Genomic DNA, 14575 nt, shown 5'->3' on the forward strand with positions numbered 1-14575 from the left:
ACTTAATATTTTTTCACTCAAATCCTAATGAAACACTACTGGAGAACATTTCTTTGTCGCAAAACAAGTTTATAAATTAAAGAAAATAATTACAGTGTGTTTAATATATTACAGTATATTATAAATAAATAAATAAACAAATAATTCGGTAAATCTATTTCAAGTAAATGGAAAATAAGCAAACAAATGTTATTTGCCAAGACGCTTCCCTCTGGCTCAGGGTGAGATGTAGGGGGTAGATAACAAGGCTATTTATAGCCCGTCTTTGTGTCTGAAGTGGCCAGTACCTTAATGCACCATAAATAATTCATTGAACATTCATTTTTTGTACATAGTATATTCAGTACACACATATATATATATATATATATATATATATATATATATATATATATATATATATATATATATATATATATATATATATATACACACACACCTAGACCCCGACTTACGACGGGGTTAGGGACCCAAATCCAGGTCGTAAGTCCGGCATGGTCGTAAGTCCGACAAAAATAAAAAATAAAAAATCTACAATGAAATACAGTACAGTAAAAGTAATGAATAATGATGAATGGATACAGTACAGTGAAAGTAATAAATAATAAGGAATGGATACAGTGTGACTGAGCACTTAACCTTTAATGTAGTCAGCTGAATGCACATGGGGCCCCCATAATTTTCTAATTATACATGGAGACTACATTAACTGGAAACGTTTCGGTATAGAAAATGCGTGTCATTTTTTTTATCTATATCTGAGGCGGTCGTAGTCCCGACGGTCGTAAGTCCACGTAGTCGTAAGTCGGGGTCTAGGTGTGTATATATATATATATATATATATATATATATATATATATATATATATATATATATATATATATATATATATATATAACCTTTTTCACTCAAATCCTAATGAAACACCACAATTAGAATACGGTGGTAGCTGTTGTATAAACAGTGGGAACACAGTCCCACCACCGATCGTCTCGTGCGAAGCAAGCGTATAAATTAAAGAAAATACTTGCAGTTTGTTTAATATGTTACAGTATATTATAAATAAATAAATAAACAAATAAATCGGTAAATCCATTTCAAGTAAATGGAAAAATTTTACTCGACACCGACATTAGTTCCAGTTACCGGTAAATAGCAGACGCTTCAGTGACGTCACTAGTGTTTACACTACACCAGCGGGTAACATTTGATGACATTACTTGAAGTGAATTGGCCTTATTTTAACCCCTTCCCCAACAATTTTTTTGTTAAAAACGTTTCTTTTTCAGACTAATTTTTTTATTTTGGTTCTATATAGTATTTTTGATGCTGGTTATGAAAACAGTTTTTAATTATTTTTTCTTCCCATTTTTGTGGTTAACTTTTTATTTTGAAAATACCTTTGTCGGCAAAAACGAGTCAACTCGTCTTCCTATAAACCATATTTTTTTACCATATTTTCTTAATTTTTCTCAAAATTTTATTACCAAATGTAAAGAGAAATGAAAACCTATTTTATTTTTAATTTTCAGTGGAATGTACTGTACCCATCCTAACCTTCCTTTGAACAACATAAGGCTCTCATCTATACATACATCTTGCCTAGGGGTGTAACACTTCCCAAAGTTCTCACACAATGTCATGAATACATCATAAATCTTATACAATTTTGGGTTGGGGTGAGTTTCTGCATCATGAGTTTCATTATCTACAAAATGAAGATATTGCTTTATCTTACTGTACCATTTCATAGTCATTAGCTGCCGAAAAATTGGTCTTTCAAGCAGTTCATCATGTGACCAGTTCATTTCTTCTTCTGGCATTTTCACAATACCCCCAAGCATTTTCATGGCAAAAAATACAAAAAGTTCAGCCTCTGTTACAGGGCGCCACAAAGAATCATCTTGCCCAGTTTGTTCAGCAAAACGATTAGTCTCTACCAGTACAGAGTCAATAATCCTTTTATCAATAAAAAGACTGAAGAATTCAAATGGACTCAGTTCTGCTGGGTTTTCATCAATCTTTATTCCAGGATTTCCTGTGAAAGGAAAACGTGGTGGTGGTGTATTCATACGCTCCTCTGACAACTCGAGGCTTCTCCAAGCTCTCCCCTCACCCTCCTCCTCCTCCTCCTCACTTGTCGAGAAATAGTCATTGTCTGATGAACTGGCAGAGTTATCAGAAGTATTCAAGCTTCTGAGGGAAGGTTCATATTCACTATCTTCCGTTGAACTAGACATTTGGGGTGTAACACTTGAAAATGCTACAAAAAAATGAATGCAAATGTGGATGCAAACAACACCCATCCGACGACAATGGCTGTCGGAGCAAGTCTAGTAACAATGTCCTTGAAATCCCACAGCTCTACCCTATCGCCTCTGCCAGGCGTACGATTTGACGAGAATACTCGTTTCACACGTAGAATGGCTTACAAAGGCTTAAAATCGACGAGTATATACGTATGTAGCTGGTTTTTGAAGGTAACAGTGGGTAAGTGTCACATTTGGGGTACTGGTCTTATACAGCAAATAGAGCTCAAAAGCTACTTTTTAAATGGAAATTTGGGGGGGCCGTCTTATGCACCCCGACGCCTTATAGGCCGCGATATACGGTACCCTGAATTTGGTTAAATTTTGAATTTTTGGTAATTCGAGTGACCTGAGCCACTCTTTTAGTCAAATTAATGAGGGTACTGTACAGTATAGTGTATACTTCATAAATTCTGATTCATCTGCAGGGTTGCTGTTAATACTGCCCCACTATGATATACCTGAAACTAATCATTGGCTAATAAATGATATGGATATGTAAAATTATCATTTTATTCATACATTATATACAACCACATTTCAGAAGTTCTAGTTAAAGAAGTACTGTACCATACTTGGTAACACCAGGATACAGTATGAGGAAATAAAAATTTCATAAGTTACCTTACTGTACTAACAATAATCAAGAGATGTTTAGTGACTGTCTTCTTTGTAAAACCTGAGTCCACAGTAGATACAACTCTGATTGCCTGGTTCATCCTGTAAATAAATAAAATAAATGTTGTAGTTATTATTACTTTATAAAATAAAAAGTAGTTTTATTTATAGTCCAGTACAGTAAGTCCTACAATGTACTGTACTACAATGTACAGTATTGTATTTGCGATAGCCCAAAAAAAAAGGTGAGTCTGGCAGTCGGCCCAGTCTCTCTATATTTCAATTAATCCCATAGGGTCTGTTATTTTATTTAAGTGTTTCGCTTTATATGCGGACCTCCGTGGGTTTAATTAACCACGTAAGCCCAGACTATACTGTATATAAATGTTATTTGACGTATCACAATTGTTAAATAACAAAAGCAAGGGAGGTACTATGGTTTATGAATGCTGGGAAAGGAGGCACAGGGAGTTGAGACCTTGCTTCAGCCTTTTGACTTACCATGTGGGCCATTACTTTACATCAGAAAACATTCCTTATTTTTTGCATTTATTTATAATTTTACTTGTTTTCAGTATCTTATATTAGTTTGCATTTGTAACAGTAACAAGACTTGTCACTATAATCACATCCCCCTACCAATCCAGGCCAAGCTGTGAGCTATGTTATGGTTATTTTTCAACTCATAATTTTTGGTAGATAAGTACATGTAATTTTTTTCATTTCTTTTTAGAGTGTTACATACACACGCGTCTTACAGAATGTACTGTACACACAGAAAAAGATAAATAATTATAGCACTGTACAGTAAAAAACATTAACGGGAACATACTATCTATGCGTGGTAAGGGGGGGGGGTGGTGTGTAAGGGATCTCCGTTGTTCTGAGCGGTTTCCCTTGTGTATTGAAACTATTTACAAATTATGTTGTCTAGCAATCAAATGGCAATACTGTACTGTACTGTATAGTACAGTATTTACTGTTTTAACTTATTTACCGGTATTATTTTTATTAATTCCTCACATGATACACTATGACTACAGGAGGAAAATACCTGTGCATGCAAGTTTTCCTAAATATTCTTGCTGAAATGGAGGGGGGGGGGGTGCGCCTTATATGGCCATACGTCTTATATGCCACACGATACTGCAATTTTAAATCACGCCACAGCACTGTCATGACTAAGACCACTGTACTGTAGTAATGTCTCCGTTAGCCGGAATTTAAAATTTCTTGGAAAATTTTACCCAAAGTTAGAATTTTCCTGAAAATTCCAGCTTTGGGAACAATTTTCTGAGGGGCACACTTTCTGGAAAATTCCGAGAAAATATCCCCTAGTACCCGGAAAATTCTAGGGATGGAGGAGTTTTTTTCCCGGTTTTGAGAGATGAAAATCAGGCACATTTTCCCGGTACTTGGAAAATTCCAGGGATGGGGGATATTTTTCCGGTTCGAGAGATGACGTAATGTTCAATTTCTGGAACTTCAGAGAATATAATTTCCATTGCCCGGAAAATTCTGGGATGAGGGATTGTTTCCAGAAGTGCTCTGCACTGATTGTTCCACTCATGGAGATATCACTGTAGTAAGAACAACAGCACTCAGTCATGAATTGCAATGGTCAGTCAGTGCAAGATCCTATACAGTACAATACAGGTAAATGACATGACATTATATCTTAAAGGACAACCAGTTCACCTAATGTGCCACACACAAACACACACATATACTTTCAAGCATATATCTACCCACCCACCCGCACACACAATAAATACATATGCTTTTATTCCATTTTTAGGTTTATTTTTGGCAAATGAAATAAAATGTATTTAATTGGGCATTTTAAAAATGGGTTTGGGAGATTCCAATGCTCATGAGTGGCCCAACTAAAGCCTTGAACTCTCCCCTAACAACATAATAAAGTCACCTGTTACTGTTTTGCTTTTATGTAAATGATAATTTCAGTCCAATTATTTATATGCCTATAAAAAAGAAGAGAAATAGGACTTATTTTACACACAGAGACTGGCAGTGTGAGATTCCCTATAGTATAGCACCCCCTAGCAGAGTTGTAAGAGGAAGTGCTATGAGAGGTAGGAGTGTACACCATTAGTACTAAGTTCCATGGAATTCAAATGCAAATTACTGTTAGTTGATTTTATATATTGTACCTGTCCCTTTGATTAGACATACTACAGTGCACTATAAGTAGTGCACAATACCAATACAGTACTTACCAAATTGATATATACTCTAGGGTGACCTAGTGCTCCAGGGCCACCGTCACAAGCCACCACACGGGCATTCACACCCTTGGGAGGCACTTCCTTGATTAAGTTGATAGCCCAGCGATCATTTGTCTGTCTGGGCGTTATTTCAAAACGTGCATTACGGTAATCCTCCTCCACAAATGACTGCAAATAAAAAAAATATAATTACATGACATTACACAATCTGTACACACACACTGTTGCCTTAGTCACAACCAGATTATAATTTTGATTTCATCAGAGGGGTGAAATGAATTTCAGGAACATCAAGATCAACTAGTTTTTGTGTTTTCTAGTTCACTAATACTGTACAGGTTGGACCTCGCTAATCTGGGAAGCTTGGAACGACACTGGTTCCGGATTAGTGAAAATTTCCAATCACTGAAGCCGAGGCAAAACAATGCATAAAATGTACTTACTGGACCTCTTTATGGCAAAGTGTTAGTGCTACAGTACACGTTTACTGTACACTGGACTAAGCAAAGAATTTATTTGAAATACTGTGTAATATTCAATGCCATATATCCTGACAACTGGGATTAGTTATACAGACTTTTCCCCAGTGAAAAAGCCACAATTTTGAGCAACATATTACTCTACTCACTTTGTACTAATATGAACTAAGGTAAAGGAAAAAAAATTAATCTCTTGTGCAAACTATGAGATGTGTACTCAAATTAATTGCTACCAAAGAAACCTACCTAACCTTACCTAACTTCCTAGCCTTGGGCCATATTAAACAAAGTATAGAAGCACCATGGTGTAATTAAATTTTTTGTTGACCTGAGAGTATGCTCGGATTGAGCGGGTTTAATTGTAAACAAAGAGACGACACACAAGTGACTCGTCAGATTTTTCGGAGTAGTATTTACGGTAAATTATTAATGTCTTCATGTACAAAGAACACAGACATCATTTTTAGTGTCATCTGATCAGTTTTTCACCATATTTACCTTGCAATTTCCCCCCATCCTTCATACCCTGCCCCCTACAGGTGATTTATGATTGTAGATAGAGCAAAACTAAATTTTTAAAAACAAATACAGGGGGTCCCAGACTTACGAACGCCTGCCGATATGAACAAGGTCCCATAAGGTCAATTATTTTTAAAAATCGATATAAGTACAACTGGTTTGTAACATTTACGTACGAGAACTACCGTAGTTTGTGTAGTGTAGAGGGGAGGTAGAGCGGAGCGTGGGGAGTGATGCTTCACACCCAGCCACGTGTCTTGAAGGAGTGGGGGCATCAGTATGCTTTATCCTCACTGCCTTAACGTGTGTAATCAAGTGTAAACTGTTGCTTTGAGTTTATTAACTCATCATGGCATCCAAATGCAAACTTGATGCAAGTGATCGTAGTGCATCCAAGAAAAGGGAAACAATTACAATGGAAGTGAAAGTTGATGCAATTAAACATTCTGAAAAAAGCGAAACACCCTCAGTGATTGGTAAGGTGTTGGGTTTCAGTCGTTCAACGGTCGAAACAATTTTGAAAGACAAAGAAAATTCTTGAATATGTAAAAGGCTCTCCACCAATGCACTCAACTCTGATAACAAAACAATAAAGTGGATTGTTAACTGAAATGGAAAGATTGTTAGTAATATGAGTGAAAGATCAAAATCAATGGGATTTGCCTCTAAATCTAGCTTTGATTCAGGAAAAAGTGAGAAGCTTGAAGGCTAAATGTGGTGGTGAAAGTGATGGGGAAGATTTTGTTGCTAGTAGGGGCTGTTTAACATGTTCAAGGTAAGGGTAAATGGTGTTTGGAAAAAAAAACACTGCCCACAGTTTGTCCACAATTTCAGGTGCTTTGAAAATGATGCTGGCGAAGTGACATAGACAGTGGTGGTACCTTGGGAACCAACTCCAGCTTGATATTCATGAGGATGATGTCACACAGTTGCTTGAGTCTCATGCTGAAGAATTAAGCAATGAGGACCTGATTAACTTGGAGAAGCAAATTTTGTCAGACGATGTAGAGGAAGCTGAAACTCTAGAACCAAAGGGATTCATTACAAAAGAAATGGCAGATGGTTTCAGGTGTATTGAAGGATTGTTTAAACTTAAACAGCAATATTTACCAAGGTTCATAGAAGTATTACTGTATATCTATGATGCTACAGAGATTTATGATTGAAGTTTTAGTTCAACCTCAACCATCCCAATAAAGCCTCTGTCACTCCTACAAATGCCCATCTCTACATACAAGCCAGCCACAGGTTTCAATGTAAGTGTTAAAATTACTTTTTACTTTTCGTTACTGTATTTTGTCATTCAATTTCTTATTTTCTCTTAAATTAAGTGATTCGAGATGTATAAAAGGACTTGGGCTATGATATAGTGCACATGGGGTTGATGTTCGTTTTTATCCCAATATGTATTTTCGATTTTCTACCATTATCACTAGGATTCTGTTTTAGTTAGGAAACGATTTTCTTCTATGGCATTTGCTGAACAAATTTATATTTTTCTAGTATTTTAAACGATATGACTGCCCCAATTACCAACAATATTGGTTGCTCAAAGTGGACAGGGCTTTGAAATAGGTTTTCAAAGGTTTGTTAGGGGTTCTTTGTACAGGTTGTACCTCTGTAGTCCGGCATTCTGTGGTCCGGAAACTCCCGTGGTCTGGAACGATTTTAGTTTGTCCAATAGGTAGATAGGCAGCTTTTTTTTTTCCTTATCTGAATTATTATTATTATTACAGGAGTATTAAATTTTTGCCCCTCAGGCCCCAATGTGGGTCAGTGACCTATGCCCGGGTGGGCTAATCCCCTTAAAAAAAAAAAAAAGCCGCGGGAAATTAAGGTTTGTTTACATCCGGCAGTTCGGCTGCTCTCTTTCGCTCTCTCTCTCTCTCTCCTTGTCTATACAGAGTACAACATTTAATCCTTCAATATATATGAGCAGTAAATAAGTGTTGCTTTCATATTCTTATGTAGAGTAATAACGATATGTTTTCACATGTGTGCACTTACATACGCGCAGTCTCACATTTTTTTTTACCATTAATGGTTAGCTACTTATATTGTTCCATTTATTAACATTAAATAACATTACAGGTACTTCAAACAACCATATTATTTTTTTACATTAATTTTACTAGAGCTAAAATCAGGGTCTTATTTTCTTCAGTTATATATGTAGAACCAATCAGTCACTGGTTTCGTAAGCTTTAACATAAACAATGCCGGCAGCCGTCTCGTCTCCTCTAATATTCCACGTATTATTAATAAATTGTATTGTTAATTTTGCACACACATACATTAATTCAATAAAAACAAATTCAGAAACATTAATTAAAATATATATGAACAGTAAATAAGTGTTGCTTTCATATTCTTATGTAAAGTAATGACGATATGTTTTCACGTGTGCGCATGCGCACTTACATACGCGATCTCTCTTTTTTCTTTACCATTATCGTTAGCTACTTCTATTGTTCCATTTATTAACATTAAATAACATTACTTAAAACAACCATATTAATTTTACTACAGCTACAACCAAGGTCTTATTTTCTTCAGTTTTATATGTAGAACCAGTCAGTCACTGGCTTTGTAATCAACGAAAACAATGCTGTCATTTCCTCATGTGTTTTAATATTCTGCGTATTATTAATGAATTGTATTGCTCATTTTGCACACAAACATTAATTAAAAAAAAAAAGACATTCAGTAATAAACAATAATGAATCTTTTGTACATAAGAGAAATGACGCTGTTTACACGATTATGCACGTTGTCTGCACGTTGGTGGGCCGTTCAAACCCGTTGAAATTCAAGTTTACGCCGTCAAAATTTTTATTTATTTATTTTTTTGTGTGTTCCAATAAAATACGTTAAGAATTAAAAACTCGCGAAATTTGAGAAGCTACTATACGACATTTAACCTTTCAATATGTCTTCAAAGAGACCATGATGCAGAGAAAGTGGTGCTAGTGCTTCCAAGCATAAGCACAAGTCACTATCTATCCAGGAAAAGGGTGAATTTCCATGGTCCGGCATCGGTCAGGTCCCGAGGTTGCCGGACTAGAGAGGTACAACCTGTAGTATTTTACCCCTGATTTTCCCTCTACATACTTCAAAGCCCTGGCCACTTTGAATAACTAATATTGTTGGTAATTTTACTGATTAAAATACTCCGTACATACTTAAAATTTTTAATTTGTGCAGGAAATACCACAGGAGAAAGTCCATTCCTAACTAAAACAGAATCCTAGTGATGGTAAAAAATCCGATAAATATCGACACCTAATCCACTGTCCCTTCGTTTGGCAGATAATTAGGTGCCTAGCCGTGCACTACTTTGTCTTCTTGGCACTAATACGGTACTGCATCCCCAGATGTAAACAGCCAATCATACTGACGTATTTCAAAGCACTCTGCCACACTCCAATCGACGCCAGTTTACATTTATGAGCTGCATGATTTGGGTGGCTGCTCTCATCCACAAAAAGCATAAAATTACACCATACCTGTTTATTATGTCGTGGGGGGGGGGCCACAGTGGACAGAGCCCCATGGCTAGGAAGTTAGGTAAGGTTTCTTTGGTTAGGTTGGTGAGGTCTTCTAATAATGCTTTGGCCACTTGTGTTTTTTATGAACTAAGGTTAGGTTAGGTTAGGTTAGGATAAAATGATAACTACTTTTTAACGCATTTGCAAGAACTACGAGTCTCCACTATAAAAAACAACAAAATTATATGAAAAATAAGTGGCTGGTTGGCCGTTAATAATTACCAAAAACCCAAAATACCTATAAGGATAAAAACGAATATTAACCCAAGTTCCAAATATTTACCACCACCTGTATAATGATAAGAACATTTGTGGGGAAAAAAATGACGAAATCGAACAAGTCCTTCTTGTGGTAACAGCGTTCCCATAAATTACCTTAATTTTCCATTATTGTAACTAACAAATCCTTACCAAATGCACACTTCGTTCTTAATGAATTTCACGACATTACCAGTTTTTAAAATTTAAAGTTAAGGGTAAATTTACAGTTTCAGCCACAACAACTGTTCGACCAAAAATTTTTGTTTTTCCCATGGCATTTGGTGTAATTCATTCGAATTTTACCTTCATTTCCACGAGTCATTTTGGACTTATCACCCTCCCCATACAACCTGACCTAACCAGTATGGTGTAATTTTACGTTTTTTTTTGTGGTTGTGAGTACGCTCAGACCGAACGGGTCGGTTGTAAACAAACAGATGACACGCAGTAACTGCAGATTTACGTTAATTTCTTATGTGAATTTACTTTCTTGGTTAATATCCATTTGCGATGGAAGTGGTATTAGAAAAAGTTGTTCCTATTGACAAGGTAAACACAAAATTGCTCCGAGTTGTGGCCGAGACTGTAATGATACCAAATTAAGAACCACTTTCTAAGATAAATGGAGGAATAGTTCACATCACCTGAAGATTTGGTCCCCAGTTTATTTCATCTGAAGATTAATGCTATCCTTGGTAAATTTTTACAAGTTGCCCAGAATGGTTTTGGACATGAAACTAGAATTTTTCCAAAGGGTTTTGATGTGTTTTGAACGATTCTGACCTTCCTTTCTATCACAAATAACTCGTTTTTGAGTTTGACAATCTTGAGAGACCTTTGAGAAATCAGGTTTTTTTGGTTCGGAGACAGAAAAAACGAGTGATATGCTAAATAAATGGGTAAATTTATAGTAGCTCACACAACTCTGTTAGAAAGTCAAAACTACGTTTGTATAGTGTATTTTTGTGTGTTTTGATTGGTTCTGACCTTGATTTCCGTCAGAAATTGCCTGTTTTTAGTTATCGCCCTCTTCTACCCCCAACAAAAGTGGGGATCCTGTTGGGAACAGGATTTTTGGGTGGGTCTTTTCCGGCAAAAATCATGACCAAGTGAATACAAATCCCCAAAACACTAAAAAAACATATAAACCTAACCTTTTTTGGGATGACCTAACCTGACCTGACCTTACTCTCACGGTGTTTTTAAGTTACCAGACTCTCACCATACGAGGGAATCACCATTATTTCTTACCTTATTCCGAATTAGAATCTTTACTGAGGTCGGGAGAACACCATGAGATCTAAAAAATGCTATTGCTTGTTCGTTGTTTCAAAAAAATGCGCAATTAGCTTCACATAATTGAAGTGACATCCATCGCAGACTTCCATGGTTGGAAATGAATTTGATTTTCAAAGCATGAGAGACCCAAAATCACAATCGAATCCAATTGGGCAAAAAATACTGTGAATTCTAAAAGCAGAAACCCCAATTCATTTTAATGGAAGGAAAAAAAAAACAAAAAAACAAAAGAACATAAGAATATAAGGAGTCTGCAATAGGCCAGTTGGCCTGTGCGTGGCAGCTCCTGTCGAGAGTTACTACCACTCTCTATCATCCATGAATCTATCCAGTCTCCTTTTGAAACTTTCCAGCATTCCAGCACTTACTACAAAGTTGCTAAGCTTGTTCCACTCGTCCACCACCCTATTTGTGAACCAGTTCCTACTTATCTCCCTCCTAAACCTAAACTTATCCAACTTAAGTCCGTTGCTTCGAGTCCTATCCTGCTCGGATATTATAAGAACTTTATCTATATCCCCTTTATTGATTCCTTTCACCCACTTAAATACTTCTATCATATCTCCCCGCACTCTTCGTCTTTCTAGGGAATGCAAGTTTGGTTTCTTTAACCTAACCTGATATGGAAGGTTTCTAAGTCCCGGAATCATTTTCGTCATTCTTCGCTGCACCAACTCTAGTGAATTGATATCCATAAACTAACCTCCCCGGCGGGGAATCGAACCCTGGTCTCCCGCGTGACAGGCGGGGATACTCACCACTATACTACCAAGGAATCGCTTTTAATTGGCTGCGTGACGTGTATGGGAACGCATGACCGTGATAATTTATGAAGGAAACACACTGAGTGGGGGTCGGGTAGGCGATAATGGCTGAAGATTAATGGAATTAAATAAAGAGAGATTTGGGATGCGCTATCTCCATTATTATGCTTTTCTGACAGAAATGTATAAGTAGAAAATTATCTTAAAATTAGACGTCTTTTTCGAATGTGATAAATGATTTGGGGTAGGCATGTTGTGTGAACTATAAAAAAAACAATAAATAACCAAAGTTGGCTCTAATTTTCCTAAAAAAAAAAAAAAAAAATTTGAGAATCTGAGTAAAGTTTTGGCGAAAGATTATCAAATTCGAATCACACCAAAACATATTGGCAAACTCAAGGTTTCATCTCAAAATCAGTTTCTGTGCTAACCTAACCTGACCTAACTGCCATTGCTCAGAATATATATATTACCTAACCAAGGGGGAGGGCAAAACCCCCTGGCTGGTGGGGGGCTCCACCCACAGGAACCCCCCCCCCCTTTCAAGACCTCATATCAAAGCAACCAACCTAACCAAACAAACCTAACCTCTAAGTCAGACTGTAGCACATGTGTACTGCAGACTAGTAACAAACATACAAACACACAGTTCTCCGAGGATGCAGGTAACATCAACACTGGACTTTAAAAATATTCAATGACTCCCTAAAAAATTAATGCGATTTTCTCGAAAACTAATCATTTGCGACGGAAACGTTACTAGGAAAAGTTGTTAGAAATGACGATATACCTACTGTAGAACTGGACCCAAAAATACTTTGGGACATTATGGGCAATCTGTAAAAAAAATACCCTACCCTAACCCCACAATTAGCACTAATGTGGTTAACCTTAGGTGAAATATGTTGGGGAGGGGGGACGAATCTTCACGTGATCCAATATTTATCCTGTAATAAAGTTAAGACTAAAGCCTAGTTTTAAAGCTTTGAGGTTCCGAGCCTTTTGTCAGTTATTATAATTTTTTCTTCAAATTTTACTTCCTTTCGGTGATTAGGCATAGTAACTCAAACTAAACCTGTTGTCTCTCTAGCCTTAGGTCCAGGTGCAGGGAAACATCTGCAATAGTTACCCTAATTTACTTAAATTTTTTTCGGTACCTGTCCAGTATGAATGGGCTTGTTACCCAGAGCTGCAGCAGTGGTGTGGACGGCTCTGGAGTTCCTCGGCACAACACCAAACAAGAGCCGTAAACTCCGGCTAGAGGTGAGGGCCAAGCCAAACGACGCCATGTTTACTACAACAGCTGATTCTGCTATTAGTACTACAGTCTTTGAAGATGACAAAATATCATATTATAATGTATGTTTATACAAAATAGGATAGAGTAAATTCAAAATACAGCATTGAAATGATTTTGATATGTGACAATGTATTTCATTTCGTAACAAATGCAAATTGCAATCACTGTCGATTTTTATAATAAAATTGAAACGTGTGTACTTATTCATATGCATTTCATAAGGAAAAAATAATGAAAAAGTTAGTAGACGCAATTGCCACCCTTAGGTTTCCTGAAAAATAATACTTACACAAAAGTCTGTGGGTTTCAACGTATGTTAAAGAAAATGTTAAAAGGATGACTGAACTATTTAAAACGATCTCTGCACATTTACCTTACAGTATATACCTAATAGCCAGTTGATCACCCAATATATACACACACACACACATATATATATATATATATATATATATATATATATATATATATATATATATATATATATATATATATATATATATTGTGACCCTTTGTGGGGCGGGCGTCCGCCAGCTCCAGGTATGTACAGTCGGGGTCAAAAGTCTTGAACACTTGACAGTATTTGGCATGTAAGTACCTGAAGATCTTAGGTATTAAGGAGAGTTTTATCCCATTTTGTGGTTCAGGCATAATATGTGATGACAAGTAGTATTATTAGTATATCCCAATCATATATGTATAACTCAGAAGTAGATGCCAGATATTGCTAAGTGTTCAAAAATTTTGACCCCACCTGTATACTCGACCGAGTTGTGCCCTCTGAGAAGTTTATACTCGTATGGGCCCCTTACCCGTCTGTAGTACAGTATAAGCTAGGCAGTTGCAGTCGTTTAATCCCTCTGGGTAGATGAGGCTCCGTAAAGCAGGCACCAGCCTGGAGGCCCTCCTTTAGACATTTTCAATTAATAGACAGTCTCTAGCATATCTCGGGGACCAGTACTCCAGATATTATTAACTTAATTATCTTTCATTGCTAAAGAAGAAAAACAAATCTTCGATAAGTAACTAATGTACTTGCAGAAGACATAATGAAATATTCTAACCAATTAAAGCGAGGGTAGGTACCAGTAATATTTGAATGAGAGGATCACCGCGGAATTTACACTCAAAATAGCACGTACGTAGGGAGATAACATCAAACACCCTACTCTAACTTAATCTGACCTAACCTAACCAGCGGAGTTAAGGTGGTTAATCTTCTGGTGAAATAA

General features: G+C 36.6%; 2 protein-coding genes across 2 annotated transcripts in view; one reads left to right on the forward strand and one right to left on the reverse strand.

Moving 5' to 3' along the window:
• LOC121874600 (tetratricopeptide repeat protein 21B-like) overlaps positions 1-14575 on the forward strand; it is a gene marked incomplete in the record, with an annotated part of 547778 nt that overhangs the window by 122368 nt on the left and 410835 nt on the right.
• Positions 2809-13362, reverse strand: LOC121874602 (NADH dehydrogenase [ubiquinone] iron-sulfur protein 6, mitochondrial-like). Its single transcript, XM_042378828.1, has 3 exons — positions 13201-13362; positions 5165-5341; positions 2809-3029 (listed from the first exon to the last, which is right to left on the reverse strand). Exons 1-3 carry the CDS (start codon positions 13330-13332, stop codon positions 2964-2966), a joined length of 375 nt encoding a protein of 124 aa, XP_042234762.1. The 5' UTR covers positions 13333-13362; the 3' UTR covers positions 2809-2963.

Source organism: Homarus americanus, unplaced genomic scaffold, assembly GCF_018991925.1.
Source record: "Homarus americanus isolate GMGI-L3 unplaced genomic scaffold, GMGI_Hamer_2.0 scaffold34360, whole genome shotgun sequence".
NCBI lineage: Eukaryota > Metazoa > Arthropoda > Malacostraca > Decapoda > Nephropidae > Homarus > Homarus americanus.